Below are 24,583 nucleotides of genomic sequence, written 5' to 3'. Positions count from 1 at the left end.
TGACTAAGGAAACAGTAATGGAAAAAATGATAAGTCAAAGTTTGGTTGATGGCAGTAGTAGCAATTATCAGTGTCAGCTTAAGATATCCAGACTCCTTCTGAAAGTGTGGTCCTTAGACTATTAGTATAACATCTTCTGGTAACTTTTTTTGTACTGGGGATTGAACCAGGGTCTTTGCACTGAGCTGCATCCCCTTCTTTTATTAGTACTATATGTGATTGTAGTACATGATGTTCACATTCATCTTGGGAAGTAGGTACATGAATATAATACAGCTGTTTCCTTGTTTTAGTTCCCTTTCCCTTTCCACCTACCTCCTTCCCTTGGGCTCTAAATCCCCTTTCTCTGTTTTCACTCTTGCTGTTATTATTCTAAGCGCATGTTTATGTCATATAATTTTTTTTTTTTGTCTTTTTGAGACAGGGTCTCGCTATGCAGTTCAGGCAGGTCTTGAGCTCACTTTGCAGCCCAGGCTGGTCTTGAACTTACGAGGATCCTCCTGCCTCAGCCTCCCAAGTGCTGGGATTACAAGCTTGCACCACCGTACCCAGCTATGTCATATAATTTTTACATTCATTGAAGTTATTAGATTCCTGTACAAATCATATTTTAATTCTACTTACTTTCCATGCCCCGCTCTCTCTCTTCCCTCACCCTTGGTCTCCTTTCCCATTTGCAAGAGATATATCTCCCCTTGTTTCTTTTTATCCATCCTTTATTATTTTTTTCCTTTTTTATTTTGCTAAATTGCCCAGGCTGGCTTTGAACTTGCAATCCTCCTTCCCTAGCCTCCCAGAGTGTTGGGATTACAGGCATGTGCCACCAGATCTTGCTCCTGGGAATCTGTCATAAATGCAGATTCTCAGGGCCTATCTGACTTTCTGTATCACAAACTCTGGGTGTGGGGCCCAGTGAGCAGTGCATTAATAATAAGCTGTCCTGGTGATTCTGATGGCTATGAGTTTGAGAACCACCACTGCCAGTGATGTCTGAGGAGACCACATGATACAGGGGAAAGCACCAGGCACCTGGAGCCAGGCCTGAGTTCTCTCCCACTTTGCCGTCATTTGCTGGATGATTTGGCAAGTTCTCAGTCTCCCTGGACCTTAATTTTCTCCCCTGCAAAATGACGGTCATCCCTTATTATAACATCTGCTGTGGGGCAAGTGAGATGATGTAAATCTTTGTTGAGGACACGTTTATGTTTTCCCTCTTCCCTTTCCTGAAGCTGTGTTCCTGCTGAAAGACCTAGGATGCAGGAGTCATCACTGTTGGTGGAAAAGTAAGGGCACTTCTGTATCCTCAGGGGCTTTGCTCAGTGAAAATCAGAGAGCGCTTCTTCAGCCAGCTGTCTTCTGTTCATGCCTGTGTTCTCTTGCACAGGGGCTACTGGCCACATCTCCACTGATGAGAACCCAAATGTACAATACACACCAGATTTTTAAGATAATATGAAAAAAGTTTGATTTGCAGTTTTTTCTATTATGTGTAGATATGAAATTTTGGAAGGTGGCAGGTTAAATACATCTCACAGTCTTGTGATTTGAACAATGTGGCAAAAAGGAAATGTAAAAGTACTGTGTGTAAGTGGCTCATATGGCACTCCTGTTGGACAGCACCATTCTAGGTGCCCTTGGGATCCCTGCGTTATCTTAATATCAGGTCTCAGGGACAAGGGAAGTGGCTGCCGATAGAAACCACTAGCTTCCTCCGTGCAGACTTTACAGCCTGCAGGGCAAGCTTTCCTCATTATCATCTTTTGTAACTGCAAAGGATCGCAGGATCTTTTTATCAGTTCCTCTTCACCACACAGTCTGCGAGGCAGGTCACTGCCAGATTGGGAGGCTCATTAAAGGGATTTCGCACTCAAAGGCCAATGGCTGCCTCTCTGCTCTCCCTCCAACACACATGGTAACGTTAGATCATAAAGGGATGAACATATCTTCAGAAAGAACTACAAACCAGAGGCTGGGGTGGGGAGCAGATGCAAATAGGATGTTAGCTCCGAGTAAATGGGGCTTGTTAATAACATTCACTCCTACGTAAAGTTCATTGAGTGAAAAACCTCCATGCCGGCTTGCATGCCCCTCCTATGTTGTTTTCTTAAAGGCAGAATCTGGAGACTTTATCAAGACACTTAGAAAAGCCAGTTTTCAGGAAATGAGAGATCTTTAAGCATCAGCCTGCTCTGCTTCCCTTGCTTAACAAAAGACAACCGAAAGGCAGTTCGTTCAGATGTCTATTTGTCTCTGACTTGACTTAAAAATTGGCTATAGAAATAATCTGTCAATCACGTGTACTACAGAGAGAAACATTTATGGAATTACCTGAGTGGAGGTGTTTCAGATGACAATTTTTTATTTGCACTTCTTAAATTATTCAAGGCAACACAAACCTGCTCTGATCTTTGAGAAGATTTTAGGATTATGGGAATTTACACTCTGTGTTTTAAATATTTAGTCTTATTTTAAGAACCCAAGTCTTACAGGAGACTCAGAGAGCATTCTGATAACAGAAAGAGGCTCTCCGGTGAGGATGCAGAACTCAACGCATCTGCCTCTTAGCTTGCTTGGGTGATGCCTCCCCCTGAGAAAGCAACCGGTTACATGAGCAGCGGGCCAGGTGGTAGCGACAGATGACTGCATGCTGGGGACAGTGTGCGAGAAATGTCTTATCACTCTTGCATTTCAGTTTTTCCCTGGGGAGGGCGCAGAAAAGTCCCAGTTAGTTAAGTGCAAGGAAATGTGGGGCACCTGCTCGATGCTGGGCACTAGGCCAAGCACAGTGGGGCAGAACTGAAGGAGACACAGCCCTGTTTCAGCTTGGACTAAAACAGAACTAAATGTCAGTCCCTTCCACACAGCCGCGATGATGACTGTATTGATTTTCATGCACCAGGCTCATTGCTTTCTTTTTTCTCACTTGCCGGGCACCGCTGTGGGTTCCAGGCCCTTGGTATAGCAATGCTACATTTTTAAAATATAACAGGCATGTTTAAATTAAATTATAGCAGCAACAAGAGAGATATTTTACACATAGTACAGAAAAAATGTTGTTGGAATTTGGACTGGGCATTAAAATTAAGAATGCTTTTTTAAAGGAATGACTGCTTCTTTGAAAGGTGAAACTGTGGCGTTTATAACACAATATGGGAACATATTTTGGACTATTTACACTTTTTCTTTTTCTGAAAAGAGACCTGTGGACACTAATTCTGTGCACTAGCCTTTGACAACTTTGTATGTGTGTTTTGTACACGTCTGACTGCAGCTGTTGATATTACTGTAGTGTGAACATCAGCAAGAGGCTCTAACAGCGAGGCTACCAGTGGTTCAGGGCAAGGTGTGGGTCAAGGTTATAAAGAGACTTTATGAATATTTGTAACCTCATCTCAGTCCCTAGTAAATTTCTCTACATTTGTTCTGGATTCCAAAAAAGTTTTTTGTTTCTGTCTTCCCAAATAGCAGTATTTATCCAGTTGTTTACTTCCTTACCGATAGATCTCCACCTCACGGCAATCTTTGGTCCCACAGGAAGTCTTTATTTTTAGTTAAAAGCTTACTATTACGGCTAATACTACACGATCGCTGGAGCGCTTGTCTTCTTATATGTACTGGGCGGGTAGTTCCAGCAAGATGCTAAGCCACACGCAGGGCCATTTCCAGATGGCTCCAGCCCAGATGCTCCAGCGCCCAGGCACAGATGTGGGAGGAGTCCTAGACGATTGTCACTGTGTGCCACTGAGTGTTGGGACGGCTTCTACACAGCGACAACCAGCGGGTGTGCCCGCTTCTCCCTCACCACCACAGACTTCAGATTTTCCCTTTGTCTACTCCATTGTTTTCTTTCCCACCCACTCTTGCTCTGCCCTAGCAACTGGGGGCAAGAAGGGAGACATTCTGTGGCCCTGGCAAGGTGAAGGGAAAAGTCAGGGCAAAGGAGAGAAAACTGCCAAAGCCAGCTGTGAGAAGACAGTGAGCTGCTTTGTTATCATCCTATTCGCAAATCCGTCTTCCCCTCTCCTCTCTCCTCTGACCCTTACTTTCCACCCTTAATTCCTACATTCTCACGAGCCATCTGCACCGCACTGCTGGGGGCCTGTTCTAATCATTCCTAATATTTACCGAATGCTAACCTCCTACTAAGCGCGGAGCTGAGCGCTTTACTCGGATTATGTCTTTAGACTTCACGATATGCTGAATGATGGGCCACATGATCTACATTGTACACAAGAATAAGCTTGAGAGATGTCAAGTGATTTGGCCAAGATCCGCCTAGGAAGTGGCGAAGCTGAGATTCTAACCCAGGACTCTGATGACACAGCCTGTGCCACCCTGCCTCTTCTTGCTAAATCTTCTTTGTCCTATTTTTCAGCACCATTCTTTCTCTCTGTCATACCTTTCCCCCTACCTAGTCAACTATTAATGAATATATTTTTATTTGAATATATTTTCCCACAGTGTTGATGGTTTGTATACATTAGTTTTAATTTATCTAAATAATATTTCCAGGGGCTGGGGATTTAGCTCAGCGGCAAAAGCGCCTGCCTGGCAAGCGCAAGGTCGTGAGTTCGGTTCCCGGTACCAGAGAAAAACCAAAAAAAAAAAAAATAAAAAAAAAATAAATAATATTTCCTTCTTACTTTATTTTTAGCATTAAGTAAAGATCTTAAGATCCTTCCATATTGCTTTCATTCAATTTGTTCCCTTTTAACTGCTGTGTAATACTCCATGGTTTCTGCTTATTCCGATTCCTTATTTCCTCCTTTGCTCACTACAACAACTTCCCATCACAAATAGTGAATTCCTCACAGAATGGGGAATTCATCCTCATTTATCCTCATACACAGTCCCTGCTGGACCTAACGAGAAATTCCCAGGTATGAATCCAGGAGCAGAACTGGTAGGTCCCAGGGATCATTTTATCAGTCGGACTAAATTGCGCTCCAGTGTCTACACTGCACTAACAGCACAGCAAGGCACGTTCCTGGCTACAGTCCTCTCCGAATTCTGCCACCCTCACAGATGTTCACTGGTAACTTGCTATAATTTGCATGTCTCTAATTATGAATGACTTGAGGTGTGACATTTCTTCATAGGCTAGTTCTGTTTCTGAGTTTCTTCTTGTACAAATTGCCCCTTCATAGTCTACTCACTTTATAATTTATGTTTGAGTTTGTTTTCATTTTTTCTTATTGATTTGGTGGAACCCTATGCTTATTCTAGGTGGTGGCTGGCTTGCAATATTCTGAATAACTTCTCTGAATCTGTTATCAGGGCTTTGTTGTTTTTCATTAGCAGATGTCCTGTTTTGCTATAATTCGGTTAATATACATAGTTTTGATCTCATGGTCTTATGGTTTGTACTTTAGGAGTTTTGTTTAAAAGTCCTCCCTTCTCCCTAGTTCTCAAAGATTTTGTTTCACTTTTTTGTCCACAAGCTTTCTGGGTTTACATTTCTGTTGCTTCTTCTAACCTTATTTTTGTAATAGCATGAGTGAAATAAGATTTCAAGGGCAGGCCCAAGAACTTTATCATTGTGTACATCAACTGTTTCTAAGAAAAACATGTGATATGAGTCCAGCACATTGATTGATTTATTGATTGACTAATTGAGACAAGGTCTTGCTGTGTAGTTCAGGGTGACTCTGAACTCACTATGCAGCCCAGGCTGGTCTCAAACTTGCAGCAGTCCTCCTGCCTCAGCCTCCTGAGTGCTGGGATTACAAGCATGCACCACCATGCCTGGTCCAACAGATTGACTTAGAAGTGACATGTGGCCTGTTTAAGCATAGAAGGTTATCTGTTCATATGGGAAAAAAAACCATACTGATGCAGTAATACTGATGTGGATGGTTACTGGCCTCAGTGTTGTTACTTTGTGATCATAGTGTTAATCTGACTGTAAATGACTGTTGCTTCTAGGGCGGCCCTCAAATCCAGGGCACCACATGGACTTGAATGTGCTTATTAAATGTGCTTGTTGAAACCCACATAAGGTACAATAGTAATCCTGAACCCTGGTGTACACTGGGGGTTTTGGCTGATTAGAATGTACCAAGACTGGTTCTCCCTTTACAGCAAATGGAACACACCAATGTCAGCTGTTCATGGTGGGAGGCTGTGTGATGGGAGCGCTCTGTACTTCTCAGTTTCGCTATAAACCTAAAACTACTCTAAAAATAGTTTATTAATTAAAAAAAAAAAGATTTCAGAGCTGCTCCTTAGGCCTACTAAAGCCAGTTTGCATTTTAAAGCAAGTGTCCTAGGCAAATATTGTGCTTTCAGAACTTTGATAACTACTACCTAAAAATTATTATTTGAGTAACAAATGAGAAGGCTGGCAGTGGATATTACCCAGTGGGCGTGGGTTAGCTGGTGAGGGGAGGCCTCACTTCAGAGTGTATCCTGAGAGACAGCCGGAGAGAAACAGGTTTTTGAATGTGGGAGAGTCCCCCAAGATTTAACTTCTAATAAAAATTTTATCACTTATGTTTGTCTTATGTGCCTTTTATTTGCTATGTTTATAGTGAAGAAAATAAAGGTGTGTTCTGACCAAAAGCACAGAGACCTTTTAGCCCAGTAGACACTAAATTTTTATAGCCTTGTGGGTGAAGTAAAGTGATCATATCTCCTACAGTCGAGGCTCTCTTTACTGTTCCTTCTGCCTGCGCAGAATCTCTTCCCCAGGACACTTCTCATGACATTTTAAAGAATCGTATTTGTTCTTCTGTTCTAGCAACACAGTGAAGGGATTCTCGGCCAGGTTTAAAAAGGGCAATGTGGTAAGGGGACACGCATGCTGTCCATGAAGGTGCACTTCAGCCCTACACCTTAGCTCTGTGAATATCAAATGGTGCAGAGGAATTAAGGTTATAAAGCAATCGCCTTTGTATCCCTCCCCCTTCAAGGTAGGGGTCTGTATGGGGAGATTATAAAACACACAGTGAACCCTCCCGCCAAACAACAAACTCATTCTCATCAGTCTTACTTTAAAAATGCCCGTGAAACTACCAAATGAAATGTCACATTTAAGCATGTGGGAAAGCAGTGTCCAGGTCCCAGGGAGCCCTCCATTAAGACTGTCTCTGGGGACAAAGAGAAACAGCACGGGAGAGGCAGTGGGGGACATGGGCTCTGCCACCCCTGAGTCCAGTGCTGTATAAATAAATGTTTGGGAAAGAAAATCAAAGCACTAAAAATAACAACAGCTAATATGTGTCAGGTTTTGTGGCAGTTTAGGTGCACTATCTCTTTTTATTTCCACAAAAATCTCTGAGGCAGGTTTTTTTTTTTTTTAAAAAATGTCCTTAGAGATGAGGACAGCTAGGTCTGTCCAAGTTCACAGAGCTAGCAGGTGGCACAAGTCAGTTCTGAAGCCCGGCAGAGATCTCTGTTTCCCCCCAAAAGCAACAATGGAGGGGTATCAGAGAGCTGAATATGTAGCCTTTATTAAAAGAAACTTGACTTCCTGTTGTAAGTCACCTATCGATCTCTAATTATAATAATTAGTACTGATGAGTGCTCTGCATTTCCTCACCTATACAGGGAGAAGGTTGGGTGAACTTGCTAGTCCTCAACCACGGTGGCATATTAGACTCTTCTAGGGAGTTCATATATTTCCACCCACTTATGTGACTGAATTAGAATCTGGGGATGGGAGGCTAGTGTTGGAATAATTCTGAGAGCTCTTCAGGTAATTGTAAAGAACCAGGGTCTTTCTGCCCCTAAATGTTCCAGCTTTGCTAGCAGATCTCAACATTCCTTTAACTTGATCCCCAGTAGAGGTGAAGGAGAGGTGTCTTACTTTTCCTGTTGAGACCAAATTCCTGGTGCCCAAAGCGAAAGGGTGAAAGGGTTTATTTAGCTCACTGTTTGTGGAGGTTTCAGTCCTTAATTGGCTGGCTCCAAGGCAGGGTGGCACATGACAGAGGGGTAACAGTTCATGGTGGCGGAAGACAGCAAAAGCAGCAAGAGAGAGTACGTGACAAGTCTCTTTCTGTCCCTTATATTGCATGCAGGCTATCTGCCCTAGGATGGGTGCAGCACTCACACCCTTAATCCCAGCACTAGACCACGAATCAATCACAAACTCCATTCAGTCACCTTCAAAAAGCCTGGCTGCCATGATTGCATGGGGTTTTGGAGGGACTTCTAGACACAAACCATAACAAGAGGGTTGGTTTTACCAACTTATATCTGAAGGGCTATTAAACTTAATGTAGAGATTTCTCCTCAAGATGACCAAAGAAAGTATAGCTATTCATGCTTTTAGAAGATTTTCCTGCAAAGGGGAAAAGATAGCTTCATCTGCCGCCATGTTCTAATCTACATAGCATCTTTGGGTGCTGAAAATTAAGTTCAGGAAGGATTGCCAACTGCATCTCCTGCCTGACAGTGGGAAAGTCATTCATTTTGTATGCTGGCACCAAAAGGCCAGCTTTTGGTGAGGAAGCATCAGTCCAGTGGGTGGGGTGACTACTGCTTGTTACCTTCCCTGGGGTGAAGGATTTCTCTGGAGAGACTTTCCTCTTCTAAGGGTTCTGATCAGGGCCCTCTTTCAGCAAGTACTGTGGTCTCATCCATTGGTGTCTCTCCCGTGACCCGCCTGTCTAGTGGCTCTGTCGGAACATGTGTTGGGGTGAGTGACACAATGCAGCTGCTTTTTTCCCTGGCTGCTGGCTGGATTCTGCCTTCCAGATCTCTTGATGATGCCATCACTCTTGTTTTTGTGGGCTTTGACAGCGCATCGACTTGCAGACACATTGCATGATAGCTGCCGGAACGCTCCCTTTGCCTCCTGAGTATTCCACACCCCTCACTAAAGGTGACATGCTCACATTAAGTTAGGGAGAGGATATTGACTTAGGCCACACTGATTTTTTCTCCTCACCAAATACGAGGCCCTTTTTATATGTGCGGTAGGACGGGAAGAAAAATTCAAGCAATGCATAAATATAGCACCTGCCAAGAATGAGCCGCCTACTGTCTACAAAGGCATGGTCAGGAGTGATCATGCTGGCAGTGACAAGTGATTTTCTCCAATGAAGTTTCAAGAGTTTCAGTTTAAGTAAGGTGCTCTGAAATTAATGCTTTAAACAAGGAGACTCTCCGCCTCTCCCATCCTGTCTACTCATTCTTATTCCTCAGCACAGCTATTGTATTTCTCATTTATTCATAGTTTAGTCTCCTCTGTTTTGTTTAATACTAATCGACTCACTGACGTTTTCCTGCAAGCTGATTTTCCTAAGGCCTCTCAACAGATGAAACCTTCTCCGTCCAATTGTCCTTGGGCAGCAGTCTCTGCTTATTATAACATCATTTTTCACTGGTGCTAGAGTAAGTCAGCTGTCAGGGCCAGGCGCTCACTCATTTAGCACAGAGATGGCACCAGCAAGGTGCCCTCGTGAAGCTGCAGGTGTCAGAGAGGGATGGGACATGAGCAATATAACCTAGTACCTGTGACACTGAATGTCCTCCTCAAAGATGCTCAGGACAAACCCTGTCCTGTTCATTTTTGAACACTCACTCTCTATCACAGGACATGACATACATGAGACATACCAGAAATGTTAGGCAGTTCAGCTGAATACCATAACTTTGCCTGTTCCTTGGCAACAATAAATGTGTAATGCATTTCTGTGGCTGTTGAAATAAGGTGTGCAGAGATGTGGTGACTAATTCAAGGAGGCAGAGTTGCAGCATTTCAATTTCATACACCATTCCCAGATTCTCTTAATATATGCATCTATGGTAGGCAACATGCCTGTTTATTTCCTTTGCAATGAATGGGATAAGGAACAAAATACCTCTTGTACAAAAGAAATGTTAAATGGCATAAATGAACTCTTTATACAATGTTTTCATTGAGCCGATTCAACAAAAACAGTAATAACAAGAGCTAAAATTTATTAAGCATTTACTGTATATGACCTAGGAACTCTGACACAGGAGATCACACATAAATAAAACATCACCCTTATTCTAAAGACCACTAACAGGAAAATGGAAAATTTGCAGTTTTTTTTTGGGGGGGGGGCGGTGGTGGTGGTGGGAGCCATGATTTGGGAAGCATTACTAAAGGTAACATTTTTTTTTTCTTTTTTTTGGTCTTTTTGGTATAGGGTTTTGCTATGCAGTTCTGGCTGTCCTTGAACTGACTTTTGTAGCCTAGGCTGGCCTTGAACTTGCAGCAATACTCCTGTCTCAGCCTCCTGAGTGCTGGGATTATAGGCATGCACCACCATGCCTAGCAAATTAACGTATTTCTTTAAAGAGCCTCAACTTTTATTTGTCCCAGCACTATTTTTCTAAAACCCTGTGTTTTTAGCCATTCTTTGCGTGAAAAGAACTAGGAGTCCCCTTCCAGGGCAACTGAAGTGACAGGATCTGTTATCACTGTGTTCGATCAAACTCAAATGGAATCACTAAACAGGTAGCACGAATGTAAATACCCATTCTATCAACAATTTCTATGTGTATTAAAGAACAAATTTAAGTAGAGACATGGAAGCTCCAGGAAATTTGACTAGAATGAAACCTGCAAAGGCTAATATTTTACTTCATATGTGTTCTTCTTTGCATAGGGCAGGTGGATAGAACCAGCATCCAGGACGTTTGAGAGAAGCTTTCAGGGAAAACAAACTTGATCAGACAGCAAGAAAATAAACGTAAAAGCCAGGCATGATGGTGCATACCTGTAATCCCAGCACTCAGGGAGGTTGAGGCATGAGGATTGCAAGTTTGAGCTTAGCCTGGGCAATTTAGCAACTCAGTGAGGTCCATTTAAAAAATGAGCAGGAGGGGAGTTGGAGATGTAGCACAATGCAAAGGCCCAGGGTTCAATCTGCAGTGCTGCAAAGCAAGCAAAGTAAAACAAAACAACAAAACCAACTTAGATAAATGAGACAAAACCTTAAGAGGTATATTTGTGAGCTAGAACTTTAAATAATTTTGTATATGGAAAGACCAGAAGCAGATTTGTCCTAAAATAAAAGTTTATCTATCTATTTATTTATTTATTTAGACAAGGTCTTACCATGTAGTTCAGGCTGGCCTTGAACTCACTATGTAGCCAAGACTGGCCTTGAACTCACAGCAATTATCCCGCCTCAGCCTCCTGAGTGCTGAGATTACAGGCACGTGCTGCCATACCTAGCAAGTTTACTTTAATGAATGAGTTTGTACTACACATTAAAATTAAGACAGGAAGGTCAGAAAGAAAAAATTGATAACTAACTTCACATATGATGGTACCTACCAAGGCTATGCAGAGCTTTTCTGTCTTATAAAAGAAAAAGGATTTCAGGTCAATAACTTAGAAATAAACATAATTCATTAACCTGTTATATCTTATGAAGATCAGTCGTATTCACAGCTTCAGCTCATGTGACCATCCTGCTCCAGGAGAGGGTGAAGCTGGTACCTTTTAATGTAATTGAAAGGTTTCATTTAAAGTTGTGCCAGACAGTTGATTGGACACTTACTGGTAAGTGCAAGTTTTGTATATCATGACTTGGTTGTATAAAGTTTCATTTCTCTCTTTCTAAAATTTCCTCTTCCTTTCTTCTAGCTGGTTTGATATTTATCTAGAGAGCTTTGATTCTTGCAGTCTTTATCTCAGGGACTAGAGAGATCATTGAATTACTGTGGTTATGGAAGTAGAGTAGATAATGATGGAGCACAAAACAGCCACTCAAAGTCAGTTCTGATTTTGCCCTCCGATTCCTAACCTACTGACGGGAAGTCAACTAATTGGGGCAGGCTGAGAACAAAAGTCTCTATTTTTAGGGTACAGCTGGAGAATGGATACTGGTCAAAGAGAGACCTTCCTTTTATAAGCAAACCATGGCACCTTAATGATCCAAACACAGATTTTTTGAGTGGATGACAGTCAGTCTCCCAAATTTAGATGTTCTCCAAGGTACCCATGCAGTAGAAGGTAAATTGGAGGAGACAATATGCAGTAACACATTGATAAGCGGCTCCTGTGAAGTTCTCTTCCTCCACCCGCACCTTTGGGTATCCTCTCCATATTCCCCGCCCCCCCCTGCTGGTGCTGGGGCTCTTCCCTAGTTCCTTGGGTGAGTAGCGGACAGTACTGACAACACCATGCTCAAAAAGCCATGAAAACTGTGCCATTTGTTAGATGTGTAACTGCAATCATTAGAAATACCATACCAGTGTCTAGATAAATCAATAGGTCACAGTGGAAGGGGAAATAGCAATGGGTGGGTGGTACATTACAAGTTAACCAACACAAATGTATTCTAAGCTTAAGATCTGTACCTTCACAGAATAGCCTTCTTATAAGATGGAGATTGAAAACGTCATTCATCCATGCCAAAATTCTCTCATTCAACACACGCACAGAGTAGCTACCTATGCCAGGCATCATTTACGCACTGGGGATGCAGCAGTGAATAACAACAACAACAAAACCCACAAAACCTCTGCCCTTGTCCTCCCTGGAAAGTTGGAAAACTAATAGGAAAAAGAAGTAGAATATATAGTGTGTTCCTCACAGAGAAGGCGACATTTGGGTGAAATCTGAGGGAAGGAGGGTGATTTCAGAAAGACAATTTCAAGCACAGGGAACAGCAAATGCAAAGGCTTTGCGATAGAACTGTCCCTAGTATGACTGAGGAACGAGGAAGCCTGGGCCTCTGGGGCAAAGGAAATGAGGAGGCAAGAAACTGAGAGAAGGTCCAAGTGGCAAAGATGGAAGCAGACTTGCATGGCCTTGTAGACCGCGGTGAATGACTTTGACTGAGGTCATTGAAGCTGTTGCAGAGTCCTGAGCTGAAGGACATGGTCTGGTTTACCTTGCCAGAAGATCATACCAGCTGTTCTGTTGTGAAGTGACTGACAGGGTTCAAGGGTAGAACCAAGAAAAATATGCAAGAGTCTCTTGGAATAATGCCAGGGAAAAGAATGATGACCCAAACCAAGATGGCAGCAAGAATGGTGATAAGTGGGAAGATTCTGGATATATTCTGAAAGTGGAGTTGACGGGATGATGATGATGATGGTACTGATTTTTGGTGGTTAGATGGAAGTTGCACGAGGAGGAGAGGCTTGAATGATTCAGTTTTGTCTCAGCAGTTGGAGGGATAAAGCTGACATTACCAGAGATGAACAAGGCTGTTGGAGGAGGTTTTGGAAGTGGTAAGTCTGAGGTGCTGATCACATGTTCAAGTATATGAGCTCAGGCTTCCCTGGAGAGGTGGGAGGGAGTTAAACTTGGAGTAAACAGGGTGCGGGGTAAAATCCTGGCACAAAATGAGACAAGCAGGGCGTGAGTATAGATAGGATGATTCTCCAGTTAAAGATGGAAAGATGGGGGAAATTAGCAACAGAAGCTGAGCAGGAAGAGCCCCAGAGAAGCAGAAGGAAAATCAGGTGAGGTCAGGTAGGGGAAGCCAACAGGAGAATGTTTCAAGAAGGGCCATTAGTCTACTGTGAAAGCCTTCTGATAGGTCAAATACACATTGAAAACTGACCATGAATTTAGCATTTAGGAGGTTGGGGTGACCTTGATAGGGCAGGATCTATGAAATGCTAGCTGTGAAAACTTGAATGCAATAAGCTCATAAAAGAGTTGGGGAGAGGAATTAGAAACAGCAAGGATATAAGGCAACTCTGTGAGGACTTCTAAGGTTTGCTCCAACTCTCAGAGTAACTTGAGCCCTTCTGAAAGGGAGCCAGGATGTAAGCAGGTTCTTTTTGGAGGCTTATTCTGAGATGAGGCTTTGAAGACCACATGGACTTTGTTCAACACAAATCCCATTGGGAAGCAGACAATTCACTATGGTCTTATTAAAGTTTTCATTCAAAGCACTTGAAGATTTTTTTCTGGGGCTTCGAGATCTTCACTGAGTTTTATAAAATTTCATAGCTAACTAAGATCATGAGGCTTAAAGACTATTACAAAATTTATTAAACTTTTGATTAAATAATATTATATAAAAGCTATTAAGTAAAAATGAGACTAAACTTTATTTATACAGAGCTGACTGGTCAGATGAAAAACAATAGAATCAGCATCTTTTAAGAATTGATTACATGGGGTGGTGGCACGCACCTGTAATCCCAGCGTTCTGGGAGGCTGAGGCATGAGGACTGCAAGTTTGAGCCCAGCCTGGGCAATTTTGTGACTTGGCCACTAAATTAATCTCAAAATTAAAAAAATTATAAAAGGGTGGGGATGTAGCTCAGTGTGAAGGCCCTGGGGTCAACCCTTAGTACACTACCCCTGAAAAAGAAAAGAACTAATTATATGAGGTTTTGTAAAAGAAAGAACATGACATTTTCAGTAACATGACTTGTGTTTGAATCCAAGCCTATTCCTTGCCAGCTATGAAACTGTAGACAATTTTAATTTTTTAATAGTTAATTAGAAAATAGTTAACTTTTCTGCACATGTGTAGATGTTTGACAATAAACATTTCAGAGTGTTATTGCAAAGATCAAATGCAACATAACATGGGAAAATGCTTAGTAATAAAGTATCTACAAGGATACTATTGATCAGAAAATACTTCCGTTCACATGCTTTTGTTGGACTCCCCTCAACCCCATGGAGGAGGCAGGACCGGGTGTTGTTATTGCCACATTGAAAAGGGTGGAGCTGAGGCTCTGAGATGTTAAGGGGCTGGTCTGCAGTCAGAGGACCGATACCTGCTGAAGTTGGGGCCACTAACAAGTGTTCCGCTCTGATCTGGACTCTGTCCACTATCATGTTGTCTGCATGGGTACCACATGGAATCAGCACAGAACGCTGTTAGGGAAAGTGTCTCCTCTGCTGTGAACTAGAGTTTCTAACCCCACTCATTCCGCTCTCGATGGCATGAATGAATGGGCCTGTGACAGAACGTGTCACAGACACACGTGAGGCGGGAACTTCACCTGAAGTCACCTACAACCTCTTCCTTTTGGCTTTATACCTTCTCCTCTCCACCTTTGCATGCAGACAAGCACCTAAAAGAGTAATGCGCTCACTGCTCTGAGCTCAGGAACTCTTACCACCCTCTGATACTCTATTTATTTTTATTTTTTTGTCATTTTGAGACAGGGTCTTGCTATGCTGTTTAGGCTGGCCTTGAGCTCACTTTGTAGCCCAGGCTGGTCTTGAACTTGCAACGATCCTCCTGCCTCAGTCTCCCGAGTGCTGGGATTACAGGCATGTGCCACCATGCCCGGCCCTGATACTCTTTAACACAGTTCCCGCTCGCTTGAACCACGGGTCATCCGTGCATGCCCTTCCTGTGCCGCCCCTGGTACAGTGATGTATAGACCACAAGTGATTCAGAGTGACTCAGCAGCCAGAGATATACAACTTACAGCCCCATTGCAAACGTGTTGGAGGATACCACTGAAGATGTTGCTGAACTGTAATATTGTGGAGCCGGAAGGAACTACAGATGCCATTTACACAAGGCTTGCATTTTACAGACCGAGAAGCTTAATTCTGGAACTACAAAGAACATCTCAGCTGGTGTCATGGACAGTGCTAGCACAGGGTAGCTTGACGCCAAGTGCATACCCTTTCCCATTTACCACATTGCTATTCACCATGCAGCTGTGGCATGGTGTGACACCTACAACCACAGTTGTGAAGGATTCCCTAATTAGTTAAGTAAAAGGAATTTACTCTAACTTCCCCTATTATAGCACTAACAAGTGCTTAAGCTACTTAATAAGTAAATGGTAGCTCAAGTCACCTCTTGATAGATCATCACGTTTTTTCATTTGTAGTTTTGAGTGCTAACCGACAAAAGTGATTTTAAAGCTGCTCATGAGAGGACCCAGTCATTTGATAAGCAATTCCAAATGCCAAATACCCACATGTAGAAACAGACCTCTTTATAAATGATGTCTGACAGGGAAAAAGATATTTGTGGCATAGGAGCTCTGAAAAATGTAATTATTTATCCTTTCACAATTAATGAAAGAAATTGAAATTGAAGCTTTCATTTCAAATCCTTATCTGGATGAAACTTTAATTTTACATAATTAAATTGACTTTACAGTTCAGTGTGTTAAAATAGGCAATTAAATGGCATATCAAGGTTAAATGCCTACTGTTATTGGCTCATTTAGGAATCATGTTGCTCAACTTCTAAACATGAAGGAGCACCTGCCTGTCCACTATTGTCCCCAGAGCCAGGGATGGCACATAGCCTGTAGGGCTGGTCTCTCCAGTTTAGAGCAGGCGGTTGAGTTCATTTTTGCATGTGCTGACTCTTGTATAAAATTAATTGGATTTAAAGTTTGCACTTCTCTTTGTTTTTCAGTAGGGCTTTTTTTTTGGGCATAAAAATATTTTGGCCCTTTGATGGTGCTCCACAGATGACCGACTTAAAGTTTTATAGAGATTTCCTCCCTAACAAACATTTGCATCTTCAAAGTTGTTACTTTCTATCTGAAATGATGTTAAACTTCCTTTATCGCAATTTTTAAATTTCACAGTGTATGGTACACTTCAGTTGGGACTTCTTTCCAATGATCTTTGCATCTTTGGGCAAGGAGACAGTTACAAAACATTGGGGGAAACATTGAAGGCGGTCATACAAATGGAATTGGGATGAGTCCACTGGAAAAGTCTGCACAAGTGGAGATTTTTACTTGTGTACCTCCACCTTGTTTTCTCTGAATAACACCTTTGTGATGATTAATTTATGGCTCAATAGAATCTCACATTCTCTTTCATCTTAAGGCTGTGAGCAGAGCATAGTTTAACATTTAGAGCTGAGTTCCCTTTCCTTCCTTGATATATTCTGGAATTCATGTAACTGATTTTGTTTTAAGGTGGTTGCTTAGAAGGCTTGTGGATCTAAGCAATGTCCTTGACATGATGATACCTAGAAAACATATATGTAATGGAGGCTTCTTCCAGATACATGGGAAGGTGCATTGGCCTGTTAAAATAGTGGAGGGCTTATGAAATTAGCAATTTCTTGAAACAATAAAGCCATATAATTAGCAATTTCTTGAAATTTCATAATTCAAGGACAGGTTTAGTTTCCAATTAGGAATAAAATTTAGAAGAAGGAGCCGTTTAGCTGAAGATGCTAATGTAAGTCAAAAGTGTTCCCCCAGTACCAGCAGTTGAACATAAGACCTCACACATAAGCTTTGCCACTGAGCCACACCCCCAGCCTTTTTGTGTATTTTATTTTATTTTATTTTATTTTATTTTTTATTTTTATTTTTATTTTTTTTTTTTGGTTTTTCTCCGGTACCGGGAACTGAACTCACGACGTTGCGCATGCCAGGCAGGTGCTTTTGCCACTGAGCTAAATCCCCAGCCCCCTTTTTGTGTATTTTAGTTTGAGACAAGGTTTGCTAAGTTGCTCAGGTTTAGTTGCTCAGGCTGACATCTTCCTACCTCAGTCTCTTGAGAAGTTGAAAGTATTAATGTTAAGGATAACACCAAGATGAAGTAGTTCCAAAAATCCATGTCCATAACATAATCTTGACATTAAAATTCTACCCCAAGAAATGAAATTTGCAAAGAAAACTAAAAGATGTTTCCTGAATAATGACTTGCCACCTCTTCCATGCCCACTGTCATGTATTCATGTATCATTCACTAGTCAGTATCCTGTTTTCTCTCCTGCTTTAGTTATGTTTCAGTAGGCAATTTCCTTTTGAAGAGAAATCCAAGGTCTTCTGATTGCCCAGATAACGCATTTACAAATCCAGCTAAATTCTAACTATTCCGGGCCAGGATCACTGTCTCTCTAGGAGAAGATGAGTTTGAATTCAAATAAAGTGATTATGATGATTTTAGAGATTTCCCAGGCATTTTTTTTTTTTTCATCCTAGAAAACAGCTGAATACATGGAAAGAAAACACTTTCCACTTAAAGAAACAGATCTCCCTACAATGTTGCATCACAGTCATTGACTGCCCAGCACAAATCTGAAATCAGAAAAAGCGGGAAGAAGAAAGGCCAAAATGGATTTAGATGATAATAATGAACTGAAGGAACCACAGAAGGATAAGTGCCTTTGAATGATAAATAGGATCAGTAGATACTTTAATTGTGCACACTATTTGAGCTGAGTGTGGGAGAGAGTCTGGGAATGAAAAGACAGCAAATTGGAACCGCACTAGCCCTTGATGGGGAAGAGCAAGCGCCATTTCTGTGCTCGAGGCGTCTCCTTAGAGTTCCCTCAAGCAATCTTACCTTTGTTTTCTGCCTTCAGTTCCTCTGCCATCAAGCTGTCTTGTCGGTTACCAAGCACGAATGCTAGAAACGAGAGGATCAGGGCATCCAAAATTCCAATGATAGCCAAGATGTACGCCCAGCGGACGGAGCAAGCCCCGAGGGTGTACTTGTCGGTCTTTTCTCCGCACATCCGTTTGACTTCGTCTGAATCCCAGCCATCGGGGAAAATCATACAGCCAAGCACAAGGCAGGCAGCTTAGGGAAAGAGAGGAGAGCAAAAGGAAAAAAAGGAAGTTAACACATTTTATTTTAGCAAAGATTTCTACTGTTTGTCAATCACTGTTTCAATTTTTCTTGATTTAGAGAGTAGCAGATCTCACCACTGTTTTACTCTGAGCCAGCGTGTGTGTGTGTGTGTGTGTGTGTGTTTTCCTGGTTAATTTAAAAGCAGCCCAGCACTTGTACCAAAAAGACTCTGGGAATGCACTTGAGAGTAAGCTCACGCATCCTGAGAGAGATTAAGGCAGATTGATCTAGGAGAAAATATTAAGAAATTGAATTTTTGTGCACATTTATGGGAAGGCTTCTGTTGCAAACGGGCCTTCAGGAATCATAACACTGTAGAATGACAATTCAAGGCTGGCTTTGAAGAGCTCGACAGCAGCCAGATAAGGGATTAGGATAACAAGGAAAGTACCAGAGCGTATATTGACTTTGAATCACCGTGAAAAACAATTTTACATTGTGATCGCCCCACCTCTGACACCCAGAAAAGTTTTTGTAACTATCTTTGCCCTGTGCAGTGCATGCTGATCATCTTCTACTCTATCCTGTTTCATTTGTTAAAAGGCTGAAAAATCTTGCCACACAGAGCAGCCTCGCAGAGCTTTTATAGAAATTCAAAAATTCAGAAAAATACTTACATCCTATTTCCCAAATAGCACTGTGGGGTCTTATGGCTGCTTTTTATAGGAATTTGTTCCTTTGAACATTAAGAAAATAAATGGCTATTATTGACACTTTTTATATTTAATTGAAATATTTAGTGGTATATAATCGTATTTTGGGGGTAAGTAGAGATTTCTGGTTAGGTGGGTCCATTCATGCATTCACTCATTCGTTTGAAAATGGTTTCTAGAGCATCTCCTATAGAGTTCCAGGAACTATCTTGGTCCTTGGTCCTAAGGATGCACTGATCATGAAAAGAGACAAGGTTTATATCATTATAGAGTTTATGTTTTATCAGGAAAAGAAGCAAAACATGTGTAAGCATACACATAAAATGGTTATAAGTTACAAGTAGTACGGAGTAGGAAAGAAACAAGGGCTCAGATGAAAATAAAGGTGGTCAGGTAAGGGTTCTGGAAAGAAACAAGGGCTCAGATGAAAATAAAGGTGGTCAGGTAAGGGTCCCTGATCCTCTCGTTTCTTGTCTGTAAGCAGACAAGTTGAGGCCAGAAATAGGCAAAGACTCAGCTGTCTGAAAGTGGGGGAGAAATTGTTCCAGGGAGCAGTGTGTGCAAAAGTCCTGGGGTTGGAAAGAGGCTTGCCACATTTGCTACACGGAAATTGGTTGCTGGGTTAGAAGATGCGATCACATTTAGGTTGAGGGGAAGGTAAGACTATGTATCACAGCTGGCTGCTATTTCTAGGGTGCGTAACTTAGGAGGGCTATGGTGCCCTACCCAAGTGAGAGTTCTACTCTGACTGCCAAACAGTTCCTGAAGCTGGCAGGAGGGGTTGCCATATGACCACTGCTTCCCTGCAACTTACTGAACAAGACAGAAATGGATGCCTTCTTTCCTTTTCCAAAACAGGCACCTGGATCTACAAGACAGCTTTGAAGGAGACGTAGACCAAGAGGGACGGGAAGAAGAAAGACTGCCTGGGAGAATGCTGCTTCAGTGCTCCATGTTCTCTTACAGGACAATGACCTAAAACTCTGAGTCCTACCTGACTCCTCCCTTTCCTTCCCCAGGTATCTCAAACGCTGCCAGCCATGCTCTTTCCTGTCTGGGTGGTGTCTCTGTCTGGACAGGGCTTATGGACACCTCCCTACTTTAAGTCTCTAGTGTCTGTCAAAGTGAACCCTAACTTCTCTGCCTTTCACCACCCTTCTTTATCCAGATTACATATGATTAGATCTTCTCGCTCAAAACGTTTTGCTGGCCACCCATTGGGCACTGAAGAATAGCCAGGTTTCTCAGGCATTGAAAAGCTCCATAATCTAGTCCTTTCCCTTTTATTCTCTCCACCCCACTGGAGCTGAACTACACACGACTCCAGGCTTTAGAGGTCCTTGTCTTCTCTCCCACCTGGAGTGGTTGTCCCTAAAAGCTCTACTCTTGCATATCCTTTGACACCCACGCCAGATGCAACACCCTCCACAAAGCAAAACATCTCCAATTCTTCTCCACCTAGAGTAGTTCCCTTCCCCGAACTCTCATAGAAGTTAGCAATCCCTATCTTAGAGACTTTGCTGCTTCTTATATTATCATAGCTATTTATCTACCAGTATCACCTCAGTGAACAGACTGTAGGCTTTCTAAGGAAAGAGTCATTGAGTGCTAAAACAGTGCCTTGCACAAAGTAGACACTAAAACACATTTAAATAGGGAAATGGATGAATGGATAACTGAACAGTAACGCCTGGACATAACATTAAAATAGTTTATGGAGATCAATACCACAGTTATCCCAGACTGCAAATCTGGTTGAAGGTGGATTCATATTCAGGTGACATTTAACAGAGACAACAGATTACGAGAACTTGAGAGGCTAATTTAAATAAGTGAATTTGGTGATTCGGAAATATTTTCAGGGTTCCTTTCCCTTTGTACCTCTCAATATGTAGTACTCAATGTACTTTGTAAGGCTCTGTCTAGTTAAAATGATCTGTGTATTTTAAAAATGTGCTTTCCATGAGTAAAATTCATTTTATTTGTGGCAGTAGAGAATATCTTTGAATCCAAACTATAGTTTGGGTAAACACTTCTAAATTATTTGGGATATTTAAAAAATATTCTGAGCTGGGCATGGTGGTGCACACTTACAATCCCAGCACTCTGAAGGGCTGAGGCAGGAGAGTCACAAGTTTGAACCCAGCTTGGGCAACTTAGTGATTTCGCAAGACACTGTCTCAAAAACCAAACCAAACCAAACCAAACCAAACCAAACCAAACCAAACCAAAATACCCCAAAGCAAAACAAAGCAAACAAACCAGGGTTGGGGTTATAGTAAAGGCCCTGGGTTCAATCCCCCATACTGAAAAAGTAAATTCTAAATGCTTTTAAGAAAACATTAAATATATCAACAAGAAAACTACTTTCTTATAAAGAATCAAAAGGAAATCTTATATTTTATGAATGGTAATCACTTGAAGAATAACATTACAGCTTAGGGAAACTTCGTAGAAATCACCAAGTGACACAAACTCCGGCAGGTTATTGGGCCTCCGTGACAACCTTGCTGGGACAGGGGGCTAGTGGAATGGGGCCAGCAACAAGGACACGGTTCTCATGGTCACTCTGTCCTGAGGGTGCACTGGCTTCTCTAAAGTTTCCATTTGGGGAAACGCTGGGCCGTAAGTTGGAATGAAAATAGCAGAGGAAGAGTTAATACTCTGAAACAAAACCACAGGAGAATAAGAATGGCAAACTATTGTTCTCCACTTTCAAGTACTGTAAGTGACTTCCTAAATTGAATTGTAAGCAGACAAGATGAGAAGACAGAGAAAGTAATATACAACTGTACTTTCTGCAGTGGATATTTTCCTGAAAGTTACGAAAACAAAGTTTTTGAAACAGAATTTTTACTTTCAACAATCCAAGGAAGTCAGGTATTTAGGAAAAAAAATGTTCTTTCTTTCAGAACTAGGAACTCAGTTCAGGAAGCTCTGAACTACATACTTTGGCCCCCTGATCCCTTTTAATTTTTTATTTTGAGACAAGTTCTGGGTAAATTGCCCAAGCTGGCCTTCAACTTGTGATTCTCCTGTCTCAGCCTTTTGGGTAGCTGAGATTACAGGTGTGTATTACCACATCCAGCTTGTTTAGAGGAATCTAAAAAACTTACTAACAAGGTCAGGGTTTCAGGCTTCTGGAGAAAAAAAGGTTAGCGCCCCTCCCACTCCCCCCAGCCCAAGCAAAAGTATCCCAGGTCTCTAGGTGATAGGACACTGTCTTTTGTTCAGGTTTGCCATCTGTTTTTTGTCAACCCTTCTTAATGTGAAAGATCTGATTTTGATCTGTTTGGAAAATGGTTGTGTAGCTAGATAATGCCCCCCCCATATTTAAAAGGTTTGAAAACTTTAGATAGCTGTTGCATAACAGAAGTTTAAAAAAATTTTTAACGATGTATTTTCAAAACATGTATTTTTCCTCCCCCTATACAAACTTTTTCTACTTGGCTGTTTTATTTTTGCAAGGAAAAGTCCCCCAGACTTTAGGCTATTTAATTTAAGCCATTTAGATAGTCTAGGTTCTGTTGGTTTCTGTGGGATGGATGACTATTATGTTCTGCCTTAACGCTTGGATGCTATAATAAATTCTGGTTTCTGCTGTCCTACGAACCAGATCCTTCTCTACCTGCACGATTTGTACAGCTGCTGGAAACTTAAAAACTGTTTCTAATCCTGAGAAGTACCTGAAAAGTCTCAGACTCAACCAAAGAAAGATTAAATAATAGCCTCTGTCTGGCTTTGTACTGATTGCCAATTCTTTCCAAACTGATTAACCCCGAGAAGTAGCACTACCTCTTACATCTACATCACCACAGTAATCATTAGAGCACACAAGGCACCAGAACCTCTGATTTATTCACACATGCTATTTCCTGACCATAAGAGAGAGTGGAGTAGTTCCAGTTGGGCTATTACCCAAAAGTGGGTTTCTTATTAAAATGTCAACTAGGTAATGACTAACTTCCTTGAAGCTATACATTCCTTCATTTTGGGAGCAGGTTTTCTGGAAGTATATCAGGGATACTCTTGATGTTAAGGAGAAATGAGAGCTCATAAGCTGGAGGCAAATGGTGAAAAGAAACCCAGGGCCTTATTGTGTGCCACCATGATGCTGTAGTACCTTCTCATCTGGACTGTGTAACAAAGGCATCCTTATGAAGGTGTCACTGTTGATTGTGAGTATGCTCCAAATGGTTAGGAAGTGTTCATATTCTAAAAGGAAGCTCTGTGCAGTGCCTGTAGATCCCACAATGGGTTCTTCCGAAATAGTACACAAGTGGCTAATGGTTCCCCAGAGCTACTAATTGCGCCAGCATTTTTCTTTCTAAAGAGCTGAATGTAATCTCTGTGGAAAAATCTACAAACCTTTGTAAGTGGGTCTTTCTCCAAGGGAAAATGAAGCAAGATGAAAAGAACAATAAGGGGTCTGTGACTTGAGTTACTTGGGCCTGCTAATATTGCTGCTCCAACTATCCCAATCAGGGCTTTTAATGTTTTGAACCTGAGAACTTACTCTGAACAGGAAGAGAAAGTTTAAAATTCATTCTTTAAAAAGCCTATGCACTGCTACACACAAAGCATGATAAATTGCCTCAGGTTGCGGAAGCACTCAAGGGGAACTTGGTGAAAAGAAGCAGCCCGAATTCACTTAACTCCATCAATTATTCAGGCATACAGTAGTTGAAGAAATTGATGCCAGCAGAGGCTGCCAAGCTATGGAGGGGGAAACTTTCACATGAGGATTGTCACCTGGTAAAAGAGACAGCTGCCTTGTTCCTACAGCTCCTTCATCAACTCATGCATGACTAACTTTTGCTAGAATATTTATACTGCTGGAAAATGTATGATATTTACATTTCAGTTTACTTTTTTTTTTTGTTGTTGTTGTCTTTCCCTTAACGGTTCTGTTTTGTATTTTTATTTTAAAAATAAAAGGAGGAAAACATTAACAGACAAACAACCTTCTACAAAATAACAAAAGAACAGTACAGATAATACAGAGTTACAGACAAAGTGGTAGGAAATTAACAATGTTTGTTGTATTACATATTGATATCTTCAAAGTGGTTTCTCATGAAAACAGATAGAGACATACAATATTGATCAATCAAGGAGTCATTGACAGTTTCTTTCAGCAAAGAACAAGAAGACAGTAGATCAACTATGTTAACTATCCTGTGTATGCATACATACAAAATTTCTCCTTCTTTCCCTTCTCTTTTCCCACATCCCAGCTACCCTTTACCCTTGAGCATTTTCCTATCATTTCACAATGTCTATCATACCTCTGAGTTTATATTAACTCTTTCAGGTTTTACACTAGTGAGACAATGTGGTGCTTGCACCTGCAGGTCTGATTTATTTCACTTATGAGAATCGTCTCTAGTTGTGACCATTTACTTATAAAAGCCTCGAGTTTATCTTTCTTTATAGCTGAGTAATATTT

At 41.6% G+C, this 24,583-nt stretch overlaps 1 protein-coding gene across 2 annotated transcripts in view; it reads right to left on the bottom strand.

Moving 5' to 3' along the window:
• The window catches only part of Lhfpl3 (lipoma HMGIC fusion partner-like 3), a 511,907-nt gene that overhangs the window by 112,906 nt on the left and 374,418 nt on the right, over nucleotides 1-24,583 (bottom strand). For both annotated transcript variants that reach the window (XM_005377239.2, XM_005377238.2), the window contains exon 2: nucleotides 18,194-18,430. In XM_005377239.2, coding sequence (XP_005377296.1) covers nucleotides 18,194-18,430 — 237 coding nt within the window. The remainder of the gene's footprint in view (nucleotides 1-18,193; nucleotides 18,431-24,583) is intronic.

The sequence above is a fragment of the Chinchilla lanigera genome, unplaced genomic scaffold, assembly GCF_000276665.1.
Source record: "Chinchilla lanigera isolate Chin_1 unplaced genomic scaffold, ChiLan1.0 scaffold00009, whole genome shotgun sequence".
In the NCBI taxonomy this organism is placed as follows: domain Eukaryota; kingdom Metazoa; phylum Chordata; class Mammalia; order Rodentia; family Chinchillidae; genus Chinchilla; species Chinchilla lanigera.
This window is presented reverse-complemented; position numbering and strand designations above follow the sequence as displayed.